Here is a 20937-nt window from a genome sequence, read left to right as displayed (position 1 = left end):
TCTTAGAACTCTACTTGATTCCATCCCTCTGTTATTCCTCCTAGAAATGTATGAATAAATTGACAACTGAGTTCACCAGTTGGGGGTGTGTCCTTACACAGACTGACAATGTCCAATCAGTGCTGACAGAGTGAGACTACGTAGGGACACGCCCATTTGACAAATGGGAATGGTACTACCCAGTTGTCAATTTATTCATAAATTTCTAGGAAGAATAAAATAGGAATGGCACAACGCAGAGTTCTAAGAAAAGATGCTTCAGAATTGTTATTTCATGGGGAATACAAGTATTTACTAAAACAGACCGGTCAGATGAGGTGACAGATCCTCTTTAATACGGGTCACTGGACAAACTTTCTGTTAGTCAAGCATGAAAAATAGTTGTAAGCGGTGAGCTCAGTAAATTGCATAACAGGATCGGCAGTAATCTGATAAGCTGCAGTATTTGTGTTCCCCCAGGTTCACTACTTACTGCTGGATGGCTCGGCAGATCTCCTCTGCAGCCTTTCCTGCTTTTCTCAGGGTGATGGCAAGGTTTTTGGCCCTGTTTGCTTCCAGTAATGTCACCTTGTTAGAGCCTTTAGGTGCTGATTTTTGCTTGCTGGAACTAACATCAATGGCTGGGCCTTGGGCTTTTGTCTTGAAGATTTCTTCAAATTCATCTACATTTAAGTCCTAAAAGAAGAAATAATTGTTAACTGTCCGCATGTAGTACTTTAACACTAACATATGAAAAACAAGAAAGCACAGAAACATTCTGATCGGCAAAAGCATCCATATTTTAAGAATTGACCCTGAAGAGCATTTGCCCCAAAATTAAAATGACAGCACTATATACTGTATTAGTTATATCTGTAGCTAACATAGATGGACGAAAACCAACACAGTCGCTATTAAAGCTTCTACAAAAATTTGACCCTGCTGTATTGATATGTGACACGTAGACATTGCTGTGGAGCCCGGGCCTTATTATTGGGGTCTTTCACCAGTTTTGAAGTACTATTTTAAGTCAAAAATTGTAGTAAAGAAACTTGTTTTATACCACTTTTGTGTTAAAGGAACACTCCTGAATCAACTAATACACCTAGTGCGTTATGCCTAATGCAGAGCCTGAGGTGGCGGTGCATGACCAGGGATTCGAAGAACACCAAAGAAAGTCATGCACCGCCCATTCAGGCCCTGCACTAGGCATAACACAGTGTATCAGTTTTTCTTGGAGTGTACCTTTAAATACCAGCTAGGTTGGAGCATAACTAAACTTTTATAAAACTTTTGACATGTCAAAGTGACACATCAAAAGTTTTGATCAGTGGGTGTCCGAACACTGAGACCCCCACCGATCGCTAAAACGAAGCGGCAGAAGCTCTCAGGTGTGCGCTGTGCTGCTTCGTTTCTAATCGGCTTTCCTCGGAAAGACGAGCGAGCTGTGTACGGACTCATAGACTTTCTATTGAGCCCGTACACTGCTTGCTCGGCATTCCGAGGAAAGCAGAGCCGATCTGAAAGGTAGCGACACAGATCTCACATGAGCCCCTCTGCAGCTTCGTTTTAACGATCGGTGAGAGTCTCAGCGCTCGGACCCCCACTGATCAAAACTTCTGAGATGTCACTATAATGTGTCAAAAGTGTTATAAAAGTTTAGTTACACTTTAAAAATAGTGCACTGAGGGTATGTTCACATGCTAGCTGGCTTTTACGTCTGAAAAAACAGACTGTTTTCAGGAGAAAACTGCTGCGTCGTTTCAGACGTAAAAGCTCCTCCTCGCATTATGCGAGGCGTCTGTGACGCTCGTAAATCTTGAGCTGCTCTTCATTGACTTCAATGAAGAACGGCTCAAATTACGTTGCAAAGAAGTGCCCTGCACTTCTTTGCCGAGGCAGTCATTTTACGCGTCGTCGTTTGACAGCTGTCAAACGACGACGCGTAAATGACAGGTCGTCTGCACAGTACGTCGGCAAACCCATTCAAATGAATGGGCAGATGTTTGCCGACGTATTGGAGCCCTATTTTCAGACGTAAAACGAGGCATAATACGCCTCGTTTACGTCTGCAAATAGGTCGTGTGAACCAAGGGGTGTTTTTTCAGGCGTAATTCGAGGCATAAAACGCCTCCATTACATGTGAAAAGAGGTCGTGTGCACATACCCTAAGGGTATGTGCACACGGCAGCGTCCGTAATGGCCGAAATTACGGCGCTGTTTCCAGGAGAAAACAGCCCCATCATTTCAGCCGTAACGGCATGTGCAGGCGCTTGAACGCCGTGTCCATTACGGACGTAACTGGAGCTGGTTTTCCATGGAGTCCATGGAAAACGGCTCCATTTACGTCTGAAGAAGTGACATGACACTTCTTTGGCGCGGGCGTCTATTTACGCGCCGTCTTTTGACAGCGACGCGTAAATATACGCCTCGTGTGAACAGACAAACGTCAGCCCATTGCTTTCAATGGGCAGATGTTTGTCAACGCTTTCAAGCCGTAATTTCGGACGTAATTCTGGGGTTAAAACGCCCGAATTACGTCCGCAAATAGGCGGTGTGAACATACCCTAAGTGTCTATGGGAAGTATTTATCACTGGCAGTGGTGAAAAGTGGTACTGCAATTTAAAAGTGGATTTTCAAAGACAAATGGGAAGCTTATAAAAAGAATATAGCGCTAATGCTTGGTTCACACCAAGTTTGGGCTTAATGTTCGGCATGTATCCTGAGATATTCTCCTAATGTAAACGTTTAAAGTGCCGATAGGCTATCATTGGCCGGTACTCATAACTATAACTCTGCCTCACCTGTATTGAAAGGTGTAGCCAATATAACTATATATATATATATTATACAAAAAAAAAGCATATTGTACAGAATACGTTTTTTTCAATAGGGGTCAGACATTTGCAACTGTACAGGCACGCTTACATCTACTGTAAGTTCGTAACATAGATATGATCGATTACAGGTAGATTCTGTGTGTCAGAGACATGCAGGACCCGCTGACACTGAACCCATCAGTCCCGCTGACGGGATCAGGATTTAGCTAAAGATACCGCTGCTGTGTTTAGAGAATACAGAGCAACTGTATCTCAAAAACTAAAAATAATTTGTAATAAATTTTTTTTGAAAGTTGCACCAATCTTACCGACTGACATTTTTATATATATGTGTATATTTTCAAAGGTTTACTTAGTCTTTAAAGCATTACAGGATTAAAAAGACTGATTCAAGATGGCTACTGCCTAACACCAGGACCTGCCACAGTGGGACCGCCCGCCATTACCTCCAGTATCCGTTCATCATCAATTTCATTGAAGACTGTGCCATTTATCTGGTTGGGTTTTAGAGCTACCCAGTTGAATACTGGCATCCTAAACTTTGTCTTGATCGGCTTCTTAATTTTCACAGCTGCGAATCACAAGTAAAATGTAGAGATCATCACCTTACAACCAGGTCTGTTCATAATATACATATATGGTAAATACAGTAATGTAAAAATATATTATATACATATAATATATAGACATAATAATACATAATATACACAATAGTACAATTTATTTTATCACAATATTTTGATATTTTTTAATAAAAATATAAAAGTAAAATAATGAGATAGGAGAATTACATTTTCAATAACAAAAATAATGGAACAGTCAATGAATTGATAATAAAACGTTGACATCTGTCCATAGCTCAAAGGAATCACCCCAACTCTAAATGCAGCCGCCGCGGAACCGGTTACTGCAACGCACAACAACCAGCTGTTATCACTGCGGGAAGCTGCGGGCATCCGCACTTTCCCTGCTGCGAAAATATAGTATTACATGGCGCTCATTCAAATAAATGGGCACCATATAATACAGTGTTTCCCACTCTCATTCTGAGCCTGAAAATTGGTTGTGGCCTTGTCCCGTTTAGGAAGACATTGTAACAAAGCTATGAGCAGGATTCACTCAGCCTCTGGTCGTAAACAAGAAAATTTCCATTCAGTGACCACATGCAGTGGTCTTGAAAATAGTGAGGGTTTGAATAACGGGATAATAATGAATTGTTTTCATTACATGACATGCAGAATAAGATGCAATGGGACATCAATACAATAAAGGAGAAGTAGAATTAGAAATTATAACAATGGAAACCTACAGAACAGCTTGATCGGCCCATCTTTAGTGGAAGCGTTAAACCAAGGAGAGAGAGATTAATGTCATAGGTCATATACTGTTAAACAGAGCTCATTAGTATAATACCAGAGAAAGAGTTAAAGGAACATCTAAAAAAAAAGTGTCTACTTCTTTTTCTAGAAACAGCGCCACTACTGTGCATGGGATGTGCCTGGTATTGCAGCTCAGCCCAATCCAAGTAAATGAAGCTAATCACACCAAGTACAACATCTCCATGGAATTTGTATGTTCTCCCCATGTTTGCATGAGTTTCCTCCCATACTCCCAAAACATACAGATAGGGTATTTAGATTGTGAGTCCAAGTGGGGACAGTGAATCAGCACAACTTTTGTACAGCGCTGCGGAATATGTTGGTGCTTTATAAGTAACAGATATAAATAAAATAAACTTCACTACCAGGCACAGACCATGGAAAGTTATGGTGCTGTTTTTTTGTGGGGAAAAAACAGACCCTTCTTCTAATCTCTTAATACCCTTTAATATAAGGGTATGTTCACACGATGAGAGGCATTTACGTGTGAAAAGACAGACTGTTTACAGCTGCCTCGTTTCACACGTAAATGCTCCTCCTCGTAATTTACGAGGCGTCTAAGACGCTCGTAAATCTTGAGCTGTGCTTCATTGAGTTCAATGAAGAACAGCTCAAATTACGTGGCAAAGAAGTGCCCTGCATATAATGTATATAAGTGTCCTGCACTTCTTTGCCGGGGCAGTCCATTTACGCGTCGTCGTTTGACAGCTGTCAAACGACGACGCGTAAATGACAGGTCGTCTGCACAGTATGTCGGCAAACCCATTCAAATGAATGGGCAGATGTTTGCCGACGTATTGTAGCCCTATTTTCAGATGTAAAACGAGGCATAATACGCCTCGTTTACGTCTGAAAATAGGTCGTGTGAACCCAGCCTAAGGGTATGTTCACACGAGGGCGTCCGTAACGGCTGAAATTACGGGGATGTTTCAGCCTGAAAACATCCCCGTAATTTCAGCCGTAACGGCATGTGCAGGCGCTTGAACGCCGCGTCCATTACGGGCGTAATTAGCGCTGCTATTCATTGGAGTTAATGAATAACGGCTCCAATTACGGCCAAAGAAGTGACAGGTCACTTCTTTGACGCGGGCGTCTATTTACGCGCCGTCATTTGACAGCGGCGCGTAAATTACGCCTCGTGTGAACAGACAAACGTCTGCCCATTGCTTTCAATGGGCAGATGTTTGTCAGCGCTATTGAGGCGCTATTTTCGGACGTAATTCGGGGCAAAAACGCCCGAATTACGTCCGTAATTAGTGCGTGTGAACATACCCTCACATACAATACTTTATATTGGACACATGTTTGCAGACATCCATTCTCTTGACATTTAAGCCAATTAGACATGATTTGGTTTTGCTGTTAGGATTCCTCTTTATTCGGAGCTACATACAGTGTCCAAATTACACTAATCCCTTGCTGGCTCTGAAGCCAAGATTAAGATTTAAAAGCAATCAACATAAACTAATCTCTTAATCTAATGTAACTAATACATAATGGACTGACACTACTGGAAAGATCCTAAAAAGTTAAAGGGGTAGTCAAGTTTATGAAACCCATGTTCAAATACCCCATTATGGAATTCTGAGTTAATACAGAGGGGTGTCCCCTGTTCAAGACCCTCATCTTTTACCCCACAAAGAGTGTCTCCCACTCTGGAGGACTCGGCACATCCATGCCACTACATGGATCAACCATTAAGTTCGATGGGCACTGTGTAATACTTCATTTTCCCAGTGGTGGCGCTGTAGGGAAGTTGAACACTTGCCGGCAGGTTGGTCCACCGATTGCAGGGAATCAGCCAGATGTCAGGAGACCAATTTTAAGATGTCTACAGAGATGCTCTACTAGATAAAAGATTTTTTTCGGCCCGCATTAATTTACACATTGGATGAAAATGCATTTTAATTGTATAGGTACGCCCACCAGATATCTCTTCATCTAGCTCAGGGGGCAGCACTACTTTTAAATCTGTGCAGACCTAATACGTTTCGCAGCTGAGGGTCTGCTACTATTGCATCCATTCTAGACAATCTTCTAAATAGCCAGAAATCAAGGCTGATACACTTTACCAGCATTGATACATAGAGAGTTGTGCTGATATATTTAGCTCATAGAGAATGGCCTAGGCTGGATACAATTGTAACAAACTCAGCTGTGAAACGTATTAGGTCTGGTACCGTGGTGATGTAAATGAGAATGTTCCCATTCACTGACAGAAAATAAAGATCTTGAAAATGGTGGGGAATTGAAACACATAGTATATTAGAAAGTAAAAATGTTGCCAAGTTATTAATTCGATTAGGTTTCCACAGGTTTTGAGCCTCTGTATGGGAACAAGAATGTTCTCATTCACTAACAGTAAGCAGAGATCTTAAAAAATGGTATGGAATTGATACACAAAGTACAGTGGCAAATTGGAAAACCCCTTTAAATTACAGAGGCTCTGTCACCACATTATAAGTGCCCTATCTCCTACATAATGTGATCGGCGCTGTAATGTAGATTACAGCAGTGTTTTTTATTTAGAAAAACGATCATTTTTGACGGAGTTATGACCTATTTTAGCTTTATGCTAATGAGTTTCTTAATGGACAACTGGGCGTGTTTTACTTTTTGGCCAAGTGGGCGTTGTGGAGAGGAGTGTATGACGCTGACCAATCAGTGACCAACCAGCGTCATACAGTTCTCCCCATTCATTTACACTGCAGATAGCGATATAGACGAGGCTGGACGCAGCCTGCAGGGCTTAGGGGGAAGCCTCCATGACCTCCCTGGTAGCGAAAGGGTTAATAGGTGAGGGAGAGTTGGAGGGGAGGGACAAGGAGGAGTCAGGGGGCCGTTGCGGAGCTTCCCGCTGTTATCGGCATTGAGCCGGAAGCAGCGGGAGGAGTGACATAGGGAGAGACAAGCTCCCCGTTGCCCGCGCTAATCACAATGTCTGAGGCTGTATTATTAGAGCGGCTGCGTGCCGCTGCTGTGCACCACGGTCCCGGATGGCTAGAGGAGACCGTGGCTGCATTAACTAGGATCCCGGACGCCGTTTCGCCACGTCAGGCCCGGCGTTCGGGGTCTGTTGCAGGGGACAGGCTCCCCTCCCCCGGCCCCCTTACTAGCATTACTATGGCGGCGGGGGGGAGTCGGCAACAACCGCTCCTGCTCGGAGCAGGCTGAGAGCGTTGCCGGGGGTGACGGCGACTCAGGCCGGGTCGACCCGTCCCTCCCGGCGGTCCCGACCTCCAGAGTGCCTCAGTCCTGAGGCAGTCCCGCGGACACGGCGTCGCAGAGGGAGCCCGATCTCGGACGCTGCAGGCCAGGCAGCTGGGAGGACCGCCCCTTCCCAGGCCCTGCGTCCTGGCAGGAATCCCAAGCCGCGACGGGGTCCGGCGGGAAGCAGGGAGTCGCAGGCCGGGCTCCCTGTCACCCCTCCCCCATCGGATGGAAGATTCGGAGGACAAGGTACGGCCGCCCCGCCTGGTGATGTTCCGGCCAGGGGGCAGGCTTCTTCAGGATCATCAAGACGGACGCCTAGATCTACAGCGACGTCGAGGCAACAGGTCCGGTCGGAAGTCTGGGTTCCAGCGGTCGGGCAGCAGGTTGCCGGCCCATCGGTCAGCACTTCATCATCTCCGTTCCGAAGATGTCGGTGGGATGGCCAGTCGTCTGCGAGAGAAGAGCTGGAGGAAGGTGAACTGGACGCGTATCGTCGAGGTCAGGATGGTCCGGCTGACGGGAACACAGCGCCTGTGCAGCCCGGTGAGTGTATAACTCCATCATTGTCATATCCAGCGATTTTTATGTCGGGTGTCGGCGGGGGGGTTGCTAGCGTCGCATCGGTGGCTGGTAGTGGCGCGGGCGGGCGTGATGGAGCGGGTCTGGCAGACTTAGTGGGTTGCTTGAGAGAGCTGGTCGGGCGCCTAGATAGGGCGGTGTCCCCGGCGGTAGTTTGGGAGGGTCCCAGGGAAGTGGGATTGTTACAAGCGCGGCCCGTAACGGCGGTTAGAGAGGCGGTCGCGGTGTCGGTACAGACCGAGGCGCAAAAAGATGGCGATCGGGTGCGTATTGATGATCGCGCTCGTGGGGAGGTGTATGTTTGTTTCGAAGGTCCGTTGGGGGCGCATTTAAAGCAGGAGGTGCGTGAGCGGATCTGGAAGGACGAATATGTTGAGATTTTTTCTCTCTTGCCGCTCGCTAAATTTAATTTGGATAAGAGCAAGCGGGACGAGAGTAAAAAGGACGAGGAGGAACGGCGGCGGTATAGGCTTATCCCGCAGACGTTCGTTAATTGGTCGCAGGCGTTCGCCATATTAGCCAGTGTGATAGGGGAAAAGGCGCCGGAAAATTGTTCGGCGTTGTTTTGTTATTTCGATGCTATTGGGGAGGCTCATAGGGCGTATGGGGGCCAGGCGTGGCTTCGATACGATGAGCAATTCCGTCAGCGGAAAGCGGTTCGGCCGGCGATTCGGTGGGACCAGAAGGATATTGCTCTCTGGTTACGGGTTACGGCTCCGGTTAGGCAGTCCTTTCCCGGGAGCTCCGGCCAAGGAGGCCAGTCTAGTCAGGTTGGACAAGGCGGCGGGGGAAAGGCAGGGTTTTGCTGGCAATTTAATGAAGGCCAGTGTAAGTTCGGGGCCACGTGCAAGTTCAAGCACGTGTGTTCCGAGTGTAATGGTGCATCACACGGGGCGGCAAGATGTATGCGAAAAAAGAGGTCAGGGAACCAGTCCTCCGCGGCTGGTCAAGGGGGTGTCACCGGTGAGGGTGGAAAAGATGGCCCCTTATCTAAATGAGTATCCGGATAGGGCGGCGGCTAAGTTGCTTTACGAGGGGTTTCGTGTTGGTTTCGTAATTCCTCCGCCTCCTTATGAGGTTCTGGTTACGCGGAGGAATTTAAAATCGGCTTACTTGCATGCCAAGGTCGTGTCGGACAAATTGTTAAAAGAAGTTTCGTTGGGTCGCATGTCAGGGCCTTTTGTTGATTCGCCAGTAAAAGATTTAGTTGTGTCCCCGTTGGGTATTGTTCCTAAGCGCGAGCCGGGAAAATTTCGTTTAATTCAACACTTATCGTATCCCAAGGGTTCGTCGGTTAATGACGGGATAGATCACGAGTTGTGCTCCGTAGTCTATACCTCATTCGATAAGGCGGTGGGTTTAGTGCGGGCTGCGGGTCCGGGCGCACTGCTAGCAAAAACCGACATCGAGGCGGCGTTCAGGTTGTTGCCAGTTCATCCAGAAAGCCAACGGCTGTTGGGCTGTTTTTGGAATGGGGCTTTTTATGTGGATCGGTGCCTTCCGATGGGGTGTTCCCTTTCTTGTGCATACTTCGAGGCGTTTAGTAGCTTCGTGGAGTGGGTAACGAGGGGAGTATCCGGGGTCGACTCGTTGATCCATTACTTAGATTATTTCTTGTGCGTTGGCCCGGGGGGTTCGCCGGTTTGCGGTAATTTGCTTTATGCACTACAGAAGGTGGCGAGGGATTTTGGGATCCCTTTGGCGCCAGAAAAAACGGAGGGCCCTGTAGCGACGATTTGTTTTTTGGGAATTGAAATAGATTCGGTGGCAATGGAGTGTCGTCTCCCTGCGGATAAGCTGGGTGCTTTGAGGCTGGAGGTACGGCGGGCTTGTAGACTGAAGAAAATGACGCTGCGGGAGCTTCAGTCGCTGCTGGGGAAGTTGAATTTCACCTGCCGGATTATGCCAATGGGGAGGGTGTTTGGTAGACGGTTGGCGGCGGCAACGGTGGGAGTGCGTGCACCGCATCATTTTGTGCGGCTCAAGGAGGAGCACCGAGCTGATCTTCAGGTTTGGGATAACTTCTTGGGCCAGTACAATGGTCGCTCGCTGTGGATGGCCCCAGCGCAAGATACGAGTGATATATTTTTACGAATATTTTTACGGATGCGGCTGGGGCGGGCGGTTTTGGAGCTTACGGGGGAGGTCCGTGCTGCGCAGGGCAATGGCCGGCTAGTTGCGTGTCCAATGGACTCACGCGGAATCTGGCCCTGCTCGAGCTGTTCCCCATCGTGGTGGCGGCAACCATTTGGGGGGACAGGCTCAGGGATAAGAAGGTTCGTTTTTACTGCGACAACATGGGGGTGGTGCTGGCCATTAATAACATCACGGCGTCCTCTCCTCCGGTAGTTCAATTGTTGCGACATTTAGTGTTGGTATGTTTGTCGTTGAACGCGTGGGTGGTGGCGGTGCATGTGCCGGGAGTACGGAATTGTATCGCTGATGCTCTTTCTCGCTCGCAGTGGGACCGGTTTCGGCAATTGGCACCGGGAGCGGAACGTCTCGGTTTGGCTTGTCCGGAACATCTTTGGGATCTGGTCTCGGTCCCGTAGAACAACTGGTACAAAGGTCTTTGGCGCGCACGACGTGGAGTGCTTATTCTGCTTGTTGGAGGCAGTGGGAGGAGTGGGTAAGAGAGTTGGGTGACGTCAATACGGATAGAGACAGGTTGGTGGCACTTTTGTACTGGTTAGGGGACGCCTGGGAGGCGGGGTTTTCAGTGGCAAAGGTGAGCCGGTTCATATCTGCGGTGGCGTTTGGTTTTAAGTTACGAGGCTTTCAGGATTTATCTAAGGAATTTCTGGTGCTACAGGCTTTGAAGGGGTTGCGCCGAGGTAGAGTGGAGGCGGATAGTAGAAGGCCTGTGTCGTTTGCGTTGCTTAGCTCGTTGGGCGGTTCATTAGCATCGGTCTGTCGTTCTTCAGACGAAAGGGATTTGTTTCGGTTAGCTTTTTCGTTAGCGTTCTTTGGGGCATTTAGAGTAGGTGAGTTGGTGTCGCCAAGTACCAAACAGGCAGGGGGGCTGAGATCTGGGGAAGTGAGCTTATTCGCAGATCGGCTGGAGGTATGGTTGCGTCGGTCAAAAACTGACCAATTAGGGAAGGGTAAGCTGATAGTTTTGTTCGCCCTTCCGGGGTCGGTTATGTGCCCAGTAGAGTGCATGCAGGGTTTTAAGCCGCGAGCGGGGTCTCCAGATTTGCCTTTGTTACGTCATGTGGACGGGTCGTTTTTGTCAAGGTTTCAGTTTGGAGCTGTATTTAAAAAATGTCTGACGGCGGTTGGTGTCGCGGCGGGCTCATATTCATCTCATTCCTTCAGGATTGGCGCAGCAACTGAAGCGGGGCGCTGGGGGTTGGATGATGAAGGGGTGCGGCGCATTGGTCGTTGAGAGTCCAACAGATTTAAGTCCTATGTCCGCCCCCATTTGTTGTGAGGTTTGTTGTTAACGCTCAGGAAATGTTTTATATGGTGGTGTCTAATTGTTTTTTCCGTTTCAGATTCGCCTCCGTGTTTGGTGTGGTTGCTGGGTCATTCTTACGTGCACTGGGGGGCTTTGAGGGCGGACGTCCGCCCGGACGGTCGCCAGTTGCGCATTCCGCGACAGGATGCGGTCGTGCATTGGCTGGGATTTAGAGGTATGGCATGGAGCAGGGTGTTGGCGGAATTCCAGACATATGCCCGGCTTGATAGGGTTCCGGAGGTCTTAGTGTTGCACGTGGGTGGGAATGACTTAGGAGTCCGCCCCTTTCGTGAGTTGGTGCGAGATATCAAATACGATATGTTGTGTTTGTGGGTTTCTTATCCCAAGTTGGTGATAGTGTGGTCGGACATAGTCCCAAGGAAACATTGGCGGTTGGCTAGGTCAGTGGAGAGAGTCAATAAGGCTCGCATTAAAGTTAATCGGGCGGTGTCCCGTTTTGTAGCAAGAAACGGGGGCATTTGTGTGCGGCACAGGGATTTGGAGTCAGGAGTGGGGAACTTCTGGAGGAGTGATGGGGTTCATCTGACCGAGGTTGGCATTGATCTTTGGAGCTTGGCGATAGCAGAAGGAATAGAAAGGGCGGTGGTGGTGTGGCGGAACTCACAGGCTTAAGGTGGTCAAGGCCTGTTTCGCTGTGGCGGGGGGAGTCCTTGAGGCCAGTCAGTACAAAATGGTGGGGGGGTCGCATCGGGGGAATGCGTCCCCCAAAAAAGGTACATGGTTGAAGACTTCATCGGGTGTTATCCCTTTGAAGTGGTCTTCTGGTGGAAGGTATATCACTTGAAGGCTTCATCGGGTGTTATCCCTTTGAAGTGGACTTCTAGTGGTCGGTATATCACTTGAGGGCTTCATCGGGTGTTATCCCTTTGAAGTGGACTTCTAGTGGTTGGAGCCATCTGCAGAGGTGAACGGTGCTTCCGAGCTGGTTTACGGCTGGAGGTAATTGGTGGTTTGCAGATGGCTAACTCGGTGTGTTCTTAAAAAAAGGAATATCTGAAAGGGCTTCAAGGACTTCCTCTGCTCGGGTTAATGTTAACGTTAAAATTGTTATTTACGATTCTGACCCATGTTGGGTCATGTGAATTATTAGGAGGAATTCTCTGGTGGATTCCTAACTAGTTATCCAAATGTTTCGGATTTAAATTGTTTTTATAAAACTGTGAAATTAATAAACGGCTGCTGTGGCCATTTCACATCCAACCTCGGTGTCATGTGTCTTTTCTAAAGGTGGGGGTGGAGGGATAGGATGGGTAAGGGAAGGTTCATTAACACACGACTCTACTTAGGCAGGTCAAGCTATATCACTATGTGCAGTCACATAAACACACTATAACATTACTGCAGTGTCCTGACAATGAATATACATTACCTCCAGCCAGGACGGGATGTCTATTCAGAATCCTGACACTTTGCTAACGTTTCTGTGAGATTTACAGCAAGGCAAGCTTAATCTCGTTTTAAATGACAGGTTACATCGTAATCTCACAAGATTACGCTTGATTTGCTGTAAATCTCACAGAAAAGATTCAGAAGTGTCAGGATTCTGAATAGACATCCCGTCCTGGCTGGAGGTAATGTATATTCATTGTCAGAACACTGCAGTAACGTTAATATTTGTGTATGTGGCTGCACATAGCGATATAGCTATATCGCTATGTGCTGTGTAAATGAATGGTGAGAAGTGTATGACACTGATTGATCACTGATTGGTTACTGATTGGTCAGCGTCATACACTTCTCTCCACAACGCCCACTTGGCCAAAAAGTAAAAACACGCCCAGTTCTCCATTAAGAAACTCATTAGTATAAGTCATAACTCCGTCAAAATTGATTGTTTTTCTAAATAAAAAACACTGCTGTAATCTACATTACAGCACCGATCACATCATGTACAATATAGGGCACTTATAATGTGGTGACAGAGCCTCTTTATAACCTATTTTAGTGTATACATATATTCCCTATAATATAGCAATTCTGGAGAATCTTTTCTTTAAAGAGCCTCTGTCACCACATTATAAGTGGCTTATATTGTACATGATGTGATCAGCGCTGTAATGTAGATTACAGCAGTGTTTTTTATTTCGAAAAACAATTAATTTTGACGGAGTTATGACCTATTTTAGCTTTATGCTAATGACTTTCTTAATGCCCAATTTGGCGTTTTTTAGCTTTTGACCAAGTGGGCATTGTGGAGAGAAGTGTATAACGCTGACCAATCACTGACCAATCAGCGTCATACACTTCTCCCCACTCATTTACTCAGCACATAGTGATCTTGCTAGATCACTATGTGCAGTCACATACTCACACATTAACGTTACTGAAGTGTCTTGAGAGTGAATAGACATCACATCCAGCCAGGACGTGATGTCTATTCACAATTCCGACACTTCGGTAACGTCTGTGTGTGACTTACTCACACAGCACATCATGATCTCGCGAGATCACGCTTGCTGTCATTAACTCCCACACAAACGTTACCGAAGTGTCGGCATTGTGAATAGACATCACGTCCTGGCTGGAAGTGATGTCTATTCACTCTCAAAACACTTCAGTATCGTTAATGTGTGAGTAAGTGACAGCACATCATGATCTCGCAAGATCACTATCTGCTGAGTACATGAATGGAGAGCAGTGTATGACGCTGATTGGTCATTAATTGGTCAGCGTCATACACTTCTCTTTACAACGTCCACTTGGTCAAAAGCTAAAAAATGCCCAGTTGGTCATATAGTAAAACACGCCCAGTTGTCCATTAAGAAAGTCATTAGCATAAATCTAAAATAGGTCAAAACTCTGTCAAAATTGATCGTTTTTCTAAATAAAAAACACTGATGTAATCTACATTACAGCGCCGATCACATTATGTAGAAGATAGGGCACTTATAATGTGGTGACAGAGCCTCTTTAAACTCTGCGTTGTGCTATTCCTCTGTTATTCCTCCAGGAAATGTATGAATAAATTGACATCAGGGTGTTACCAGTTGGGGGGGGGGGTGTCACTATACAATCTGACAATGTCCAATCAGTGCTGACAGTGCCAGACTATCTAGGGACATACCCCTTTAACAAGGTTAATGATAAAACTCAATTGTCAATTTATTCATACATTTCCAGGAGGGATAACAGAGGAATGGAACAGTGCAGACTACAAAGAGAAGATGCTCCAGATTTGTTATTTCATGGGGAATACAAATATTTACTAAAACAGATATGTCAGGAGAGCCGATAGGTCCTCCTTAAGGCGGGGGAGATAGTCCACATTATAAATTAATATTTTAAATAATGTAAAGTATTGTGGGCACTTTAATTTAAAGAAACCATTTACAGTACTATATGTAATATTGTTTAGAAAAACACCCCTGCGTGAACCCACTCTAAATATTAAGTTTTACACAAGCCACCTAAACGCAGGCCATACATGAGAGGACATGTGAGCAGCTCGTACTTGTTTAAGCCCATCCGGAGTATGAGGATGTGAGATCAGCGTGTTATCACCTTGTAATATAAAGCAATGAGCTGACTCACTGTCACAAACTTCCTGTGCTCAGCACAACTTATCACTCAGCAAATAAACCAAACTACAGTGTGTGGGAAAAAAGCAGCCGCTATTGACTAAGACTGAGATAACCGCGTTTATTAGTCAGTACTAACAGCGCCAACTTCAAGGGTAAACACACCAACAATCTCCGGCTACTCCAACTACAGATACCAGCAGACTATGGATCTCATTATTTGGAATTTCTCAATACCATCATATTTTTGTAAGAAAATCCATAAATCAGTTTTACAGATGTAGCAGAGCTAACTTTGCAAGATGCAGAAAAGCTTGTTGTTTGACTCCTCTGATATTCTTATCCTTGGTTTTACATACGACGCCAGGTAAATCTACTAGATGGTCCACGGCAGCCCCCCTTTGCTGGAGGTAAACTTCCATTTTGCTCAACCAAAGATGAAATTTGGATGTTGTTTAACACTCCAAAAATCTCTCACCACTTCTCTTTTTAATAACCTAGTTTTCCCAATATAAAGTCACTCAATCTTTATTATCTCTGGCTATCCTTCAGTATTTGTAGAACATGTGTAGGATCCTTAAGATAGAACAATAATTCTGTAACATATTTTTGAAGGAAATGATCCACACGTTGTAATTTTCCCACTATAAGATGCCCTTTTCAACAAGAAATCTCACAAAAAATTCCCTACGTCTTATAGTCTGCAGTAAGGGGCGGCTGGTGGTGCCTAGTCCCTCTGACCTCAATGATTGGGGAGAGCGCTCATGAAGTGCTCAGCCTGATCATAGGGACAGCAGCATAGTCCTCTCTCCCTGCATGGCACTGATCTGTATAGCAGAAGGAGATGCTGCAGGAGCCTGGAGAGGTGAGTAAACTACCAGACCACCCGGTTTAAACCCCCTTTTTACACGAGACCACCGGGGAACAATATATTTACCCACTAGCATAACCTAGACCACCATGTATAAACCTTCTATTTACACGAGACCACCGGGGAACAATATATTTACCCAATAACATACCCTAAAAGTATTTAATGGACTCTGTGGACACCCAATGTCCACTAGCTTTTTATTTTTACTATGCCCCCCAACACCCTGACCCGTTTTACATTTTCCAGACGCGATGAGGCACACTGTTCATTACTGCATGGTTACAATGTAGCATAATTACATTGATAATTTGTACTCAAATTAACTAATGAATATTCGTCATCGGCCACTAAAGCCATAGACAGATGGTTGTAAACCAGAGATGACCAAAACAAATCCAAAATGAGATATGTAATGGGTGTCATATGGTCTGTTACCTGCAAGTCCTGAGTTAAATATAACTGTGGGTGAGGCAGTTCCCGGTAGAGGTGGCGCTCCTGGTGGAGGTGGTGGTGGAGGTATAAATGATTCCATAGCTGGACCTGGAAGAGGTGGTGCTGGTGGAGGAGGAGGAGGAGGCGGTGGGGGTGGTGGAGGTTGCATTGTAGTTGACATGGGTCCATTTTCCACTGCAATCAGTAGCAAATGTGTTTAGTCTTTAAAAAATGTTCACAAAATTGAAGATAAATAATAACCATAATTTTTTTCTATAGACACTCAATAAGTGTCATAAGATCCTTCGACCAACAATTACTATGGACTATTTCCCTGATAACAAGCCCAAATATTCGTATCAATTTTACGTAGAAGGAGAGAAATGATCACTTATTAGAAACATCTCATCTCTCCCAGTCACATTGATGGCCACCTTATCCCTAAGACTAAGAAATGTGGAAGTCTACTTCTAAAAAAGTAGAAGTCAATGAAGCCATGTGGACAATGGACAATTCCATCAAATGTTGACGTCAAGTAAAAATTGTATTGTCTTTACCATCCAAGGACTATGACAACACTTACCTGCTCCCGGCTCTGAGGGCAATGGTGGTGGAGGAGGCGGCGTTGGTGCTGAAGGTAAGGAAATTCCTGATACACTTGTTGAAGCTCCTCCCGGAACTAAAAGTCCTGACTGTAAGATACCAGTAGCAGATGATGGTCCTCCCACTAATTCTGCACCTGATGGCACCACAGCCCCTGACGTCACTAGTGGTGTAATAGATATGTCCCCATCCCCTTTTTTCTGAATCTTAAGAGTCCCCTGTTTCTCCAACTCATGAATTTTTCTTTCCAATGTGGATTGTCTCTGAATGGCTTCCTCCTTCTCCTTGACCATCTTCCGTAACGTGTGCACCTGGGTGTTTGCATCTTTACAGACATCCTGAGCAGAAAAGAAAAAACACACAAAAAATGTGGCAAAACTACAACTCACATTATGGACTGACAGCAGCAACAAGAGTTTTTAAAGAATTCAAACTAATTTAAACTAAATATTTAATAGTTTGGAATAACCATAATCTTGCATTTGTCAATCCGATCTTTCCTAATCTGGCAATATGTTGGTCAATTGAACTCAGGCAACCAGAATTCCAATACATGTATGCCAGCATGCTGGCTGGTGAAGGGGTATACGTTACAGGATATCTTCAATTTTTGGGAATTATGTCTTAACTATTTTTGTAGCACACATAACATTGTGTGTTGTCCGATTAGGTCCATAGGTCGTCCAGGGACTGCTCGGCAAAGAGTAATTTCCACTGCAGCCACATTGCGGGACCCCTCTTGAGCACGAGGCGTTTGTGGCTTTCTGCCTTAGTCTCTAAATGCGTAGACCCCCTGAATTATTTCCATATACCCTAATAATGCATACAGAAAGGGGTAGATAAAAAAGATAACCCCTTGTTATCGTGTATGGTCATCTTCATTAATCTCTCTGTGAATTATTTTATTTCCGAAATTACTGTATCCAGAGACTGAGCAGAAGAATTGGATTGGTCTCGTTATGAGGCCATAAACATGAAGATATTTTTCACTGTAGAACAGCAGAGGGTGGGTCTGCTGCTTACACCACAAGGCATTGTACCTAGACATTATACCCCCAGTCTGGCGACAGGTTAGGTTTCAGTGAGTCTACAGACCGCTGTGTATATATGAGCTCGTTCTTTGACTATAGTTGAAATTATATAAATATATACAATACAGCGACAATTGGAATCATACCCGGGCAATTTCCAGTTCTTTATGTCTTTGCATAAGCTGTTTTTCCAGTTCTACAATTTTTGCCATAGCTTCGTTTTCGGTGTCTTGTAGCTTTTCAGAAAGCTGTGAGTATAGAACAAAAATGTTAGTTTCTTTCAGCAAAATGTACAAAAATAAAAAACAAAAAGGCATAAGACTAAAATATAATTTTACTCTCGTGTTCACTTCATTGGAGGATACAATCGAATATCTGTACCAAACACACACAACCTCAAGCACTTTATTAGATGTCAATGAAAGAATAAACAAACAGTATTATAGTAGTTATATTCTTGTATATAGGAGCAGTATTATAGTAGTTATATTCTTGTATATAGGAGCAGTATTATAGTAGTTATATTCTTGTATATAGGAGCAGTATTATAGTAGTTATATTCTTGTATATGGGGCAGTATTATAGTAGGTATATTCTTGTATATAGGAGCAGTATTATAGTAGTTATATTCTTGTATATAGGAGCAGTATTATAGTAGTTATATTCTTGTATATAGGATCAGTATTATAGTAGTTATATTCTTGTATATAGGAGCAGTACTATAGTAGTTATATTCTTGTATATAGGAGCAGTATTATAGTAGTTATATTCTTGTATATGGGGCAGTATTATAGTAGGTATATTCTTGTGTATAGGGGCAGTATTATAGTAGTTATATTCTTGTGTATAGGGGCAGTATTATAGTAGTTATATTCTTGTATATAGGAGCAGTATTATAGTAGTTATATTCTTGTATTTAGGGGCAGTATTATAGTAGTTATATTCTTGTATATAGGGGGCAGTATTATAGTAGTTATATTCTTGTATATAGGGGGCAGTATTATATTAGTTATATTCTTGTATATAGGAGCAGTATTATAGTAGTTCTACTCTTGTACATAGTGTCAGTATTATAGTAGTTATATTCTTTTACATAGGGGCAGTATTTATAGTAGTTATATTCTTGTACATAGGGGGCAGTATTATAGTAGTTATATTCTTGTATATAGGGGGCAGTATTATAATAGTTATATTCTTGTATATAGGAGCAGTATTATAGTAGTTATATTCTTGTATATGGGGCAGTATTATAGTAGGTATATTCTTGTGTATAGGGGCAGTATTATAGTAGTTATATTGTTGTGTATAGGGGCAGTATTATAGTAGTTATATTCTTGTACATAGGGAGCAGTATTATAGTAGTTATATTCTTGTATATAAGGGGCAGTATTATAATAGTTATATTCTTGTACATAGAGGGCAGAATTATAGTAGTTATATTCTTATACATAGATAGGGGACAAAATTATACTAGTTATATTCTTGTACATAGGGGGTAGTATTATAGTAGTTATATTCTTGTACATAGGGGGTAGTATTATAGTAGTTATATTCTTGTACATAGGGGGTAGTATTATAGTAGTTATATTCTTGTATATAGGGACAGTATTATAGTAGTTATATTCTTGTATATAGGAGGCAGTATTATAGTAGTTATATTCTTGTATATAGGAGCAGTATTATAGTAGTTATATTCTTGTATATAGGGTGCAGTATTATAGTAGTTATATTCTTGTATATAGGAGGCAGTATTATAGTAGTTATATTCTTGTATATAGGGGGTAGTATTATAGTAGTTATATTCTTGTATATAGGAGGCAGTATTATAGTAGTTATATTCTTGTACATAGGGGGCAGAATTATAGTAGTTATATTCTTATACATAGATAGGGGGCAAAATTATACTAGTTATATTCTTGTACATAGGCGGCAGTATTACAGTAGTTATATTCTTGTACATGGGGGCAGTATTATAGTAGTTATATTCTTGTATATAGGGGGCAGTATTACAGTAGTTATATTCTTGTACATGGGGGGCAGTATTATAGTAGTTATATTCTTGTATATAGGGGGCAGTATTATAGTAGTTATATTCTTGTATATAGGGGGCAGTATTACAGTAGTTATATTCTTGTACATGGGGGCAGTATTATAGTAGTTATATTGTATATAGGAGCAGTATTATAGTAGTTATATTCTTGTACATAGGAGGCAGTATTATAGTAGTTATATTCTTGTATATAGGGGGCAGTATTATAGGCGTTATATTCTTGTATATATGAGCAGTATTATAGTAGTTATATTCTTGTATATAGGAGCAGTATTATAGTAGTTATATTCTTGTATATAGGGTGCAGTATTATAGTAGTTATATTCTTGTATATAGGGGGCAGTAGTATAGTAGTTATATTCTTGTACATAGGGGGCAGAATTATAGTAGTTATATTCTTATACATAGATAGGGGGCAAAATTATACTAGTTATATTCTTGTACATAGGCGGCAGTATTACAGTAGTTATATTCTTGTATATAGGGGCAGTATTATAGTAGTTATATTCTTGTATATAGGAGCAGTATTATAGTAGTTATATTCTTGTATATAGGAGCAGTATTATAGTAGTTATATTCTTGTATATATGGGCAGTATTATAGTAGTTATATTCTTGTATATAGGAGCAGTATTATAGTAGTTATATTCTTGTATATAGGAGGCAGTATTATAGTAGTTATATTCTTGTATATAGGTGCAGTATTACAGTAGTTATATTCTTGTACATGGGGGGGCAGTATTATAGTAGTTATATTCTTGTTTGTATGAAGCACTAATATAACAGTAGTCATATTCTAGTCCATAGTTCTGCTATAAATGGTAATATTATAGTAATGTTTTTGTCCATGGGGCAATATTATGGTAATTAAATTATTTTTTCTTCTTAACCAAGAAATGTGCACAGAACAGTTGTCATTTTCCTTCCCCCCCCCCCCCCCCACGCCTGGCAGCTTAAA

The 20937-nt window shown here is 43.4% G+C and overlaps 1 protein-coding gene across 8 annotated transcripts in view; it reads right to left on the bottom strand.

Annotated features, from left to right (window-relative positions):
* The window catches only part of FMNL2 (formin like 2), a 221459-nt gene that overhangs the window by 30822 nt on the left and 169700 nt on the right, over positions 1-20937 (bottom strand). For 5 of the 8 annotated variants that reach the window (XM_075829286.1, XM_075829281.1, XM_075829280.1 and 2 more), the window contains exons 13-18: positions 18077-18178; positions 16880-17237; positions 16300-16491; positions 4130-4150; positions 3267-3391; positions 473-675 (exon numbers count right to left, since the gene is read on the bottom strand). In XM_075829286.1, coding sequence (XP_075685401.1) covers positions 473-675; positions 3267-3391; positions 4130-4150; positions 16300-16491; positions 16880-17237; positions 18077-18178 — 1001 coding nt within the window. The remainder of the gene's footprint in view (positions 1-472; positions 676-3266; positions 3392-4129; positions 4151-16299; positions 16492-16879; positions 17238-18076; positions 18179-20937) is intronic. The other 3 variants (XM_075829285.1, XM_075829287.1, XM_075829288.1) reach the window with 1 other exon arrangement.

The sequence above is a fragment of the Rhinoderma darwinii genome, chromosome 6 (genome assembly GCF_050947455.1).
Source record: "Rhinoderma darwinii isolate aRhiDar2 chromosome 6, aRhiDar2.hap1, whole genome shotgun sequence".
NCBI classification, from domain to species: Eukaryota; Metazoa; Chordata; class Amphibia; order Anura; family Rhinodermatidae; genus Rhinoderma; species Rhinoderma darwinii.
Note: the sequence above shows the minus strand (reverse complement) of the source record. Positions and strands in the feature narration are given on the sequence as shown.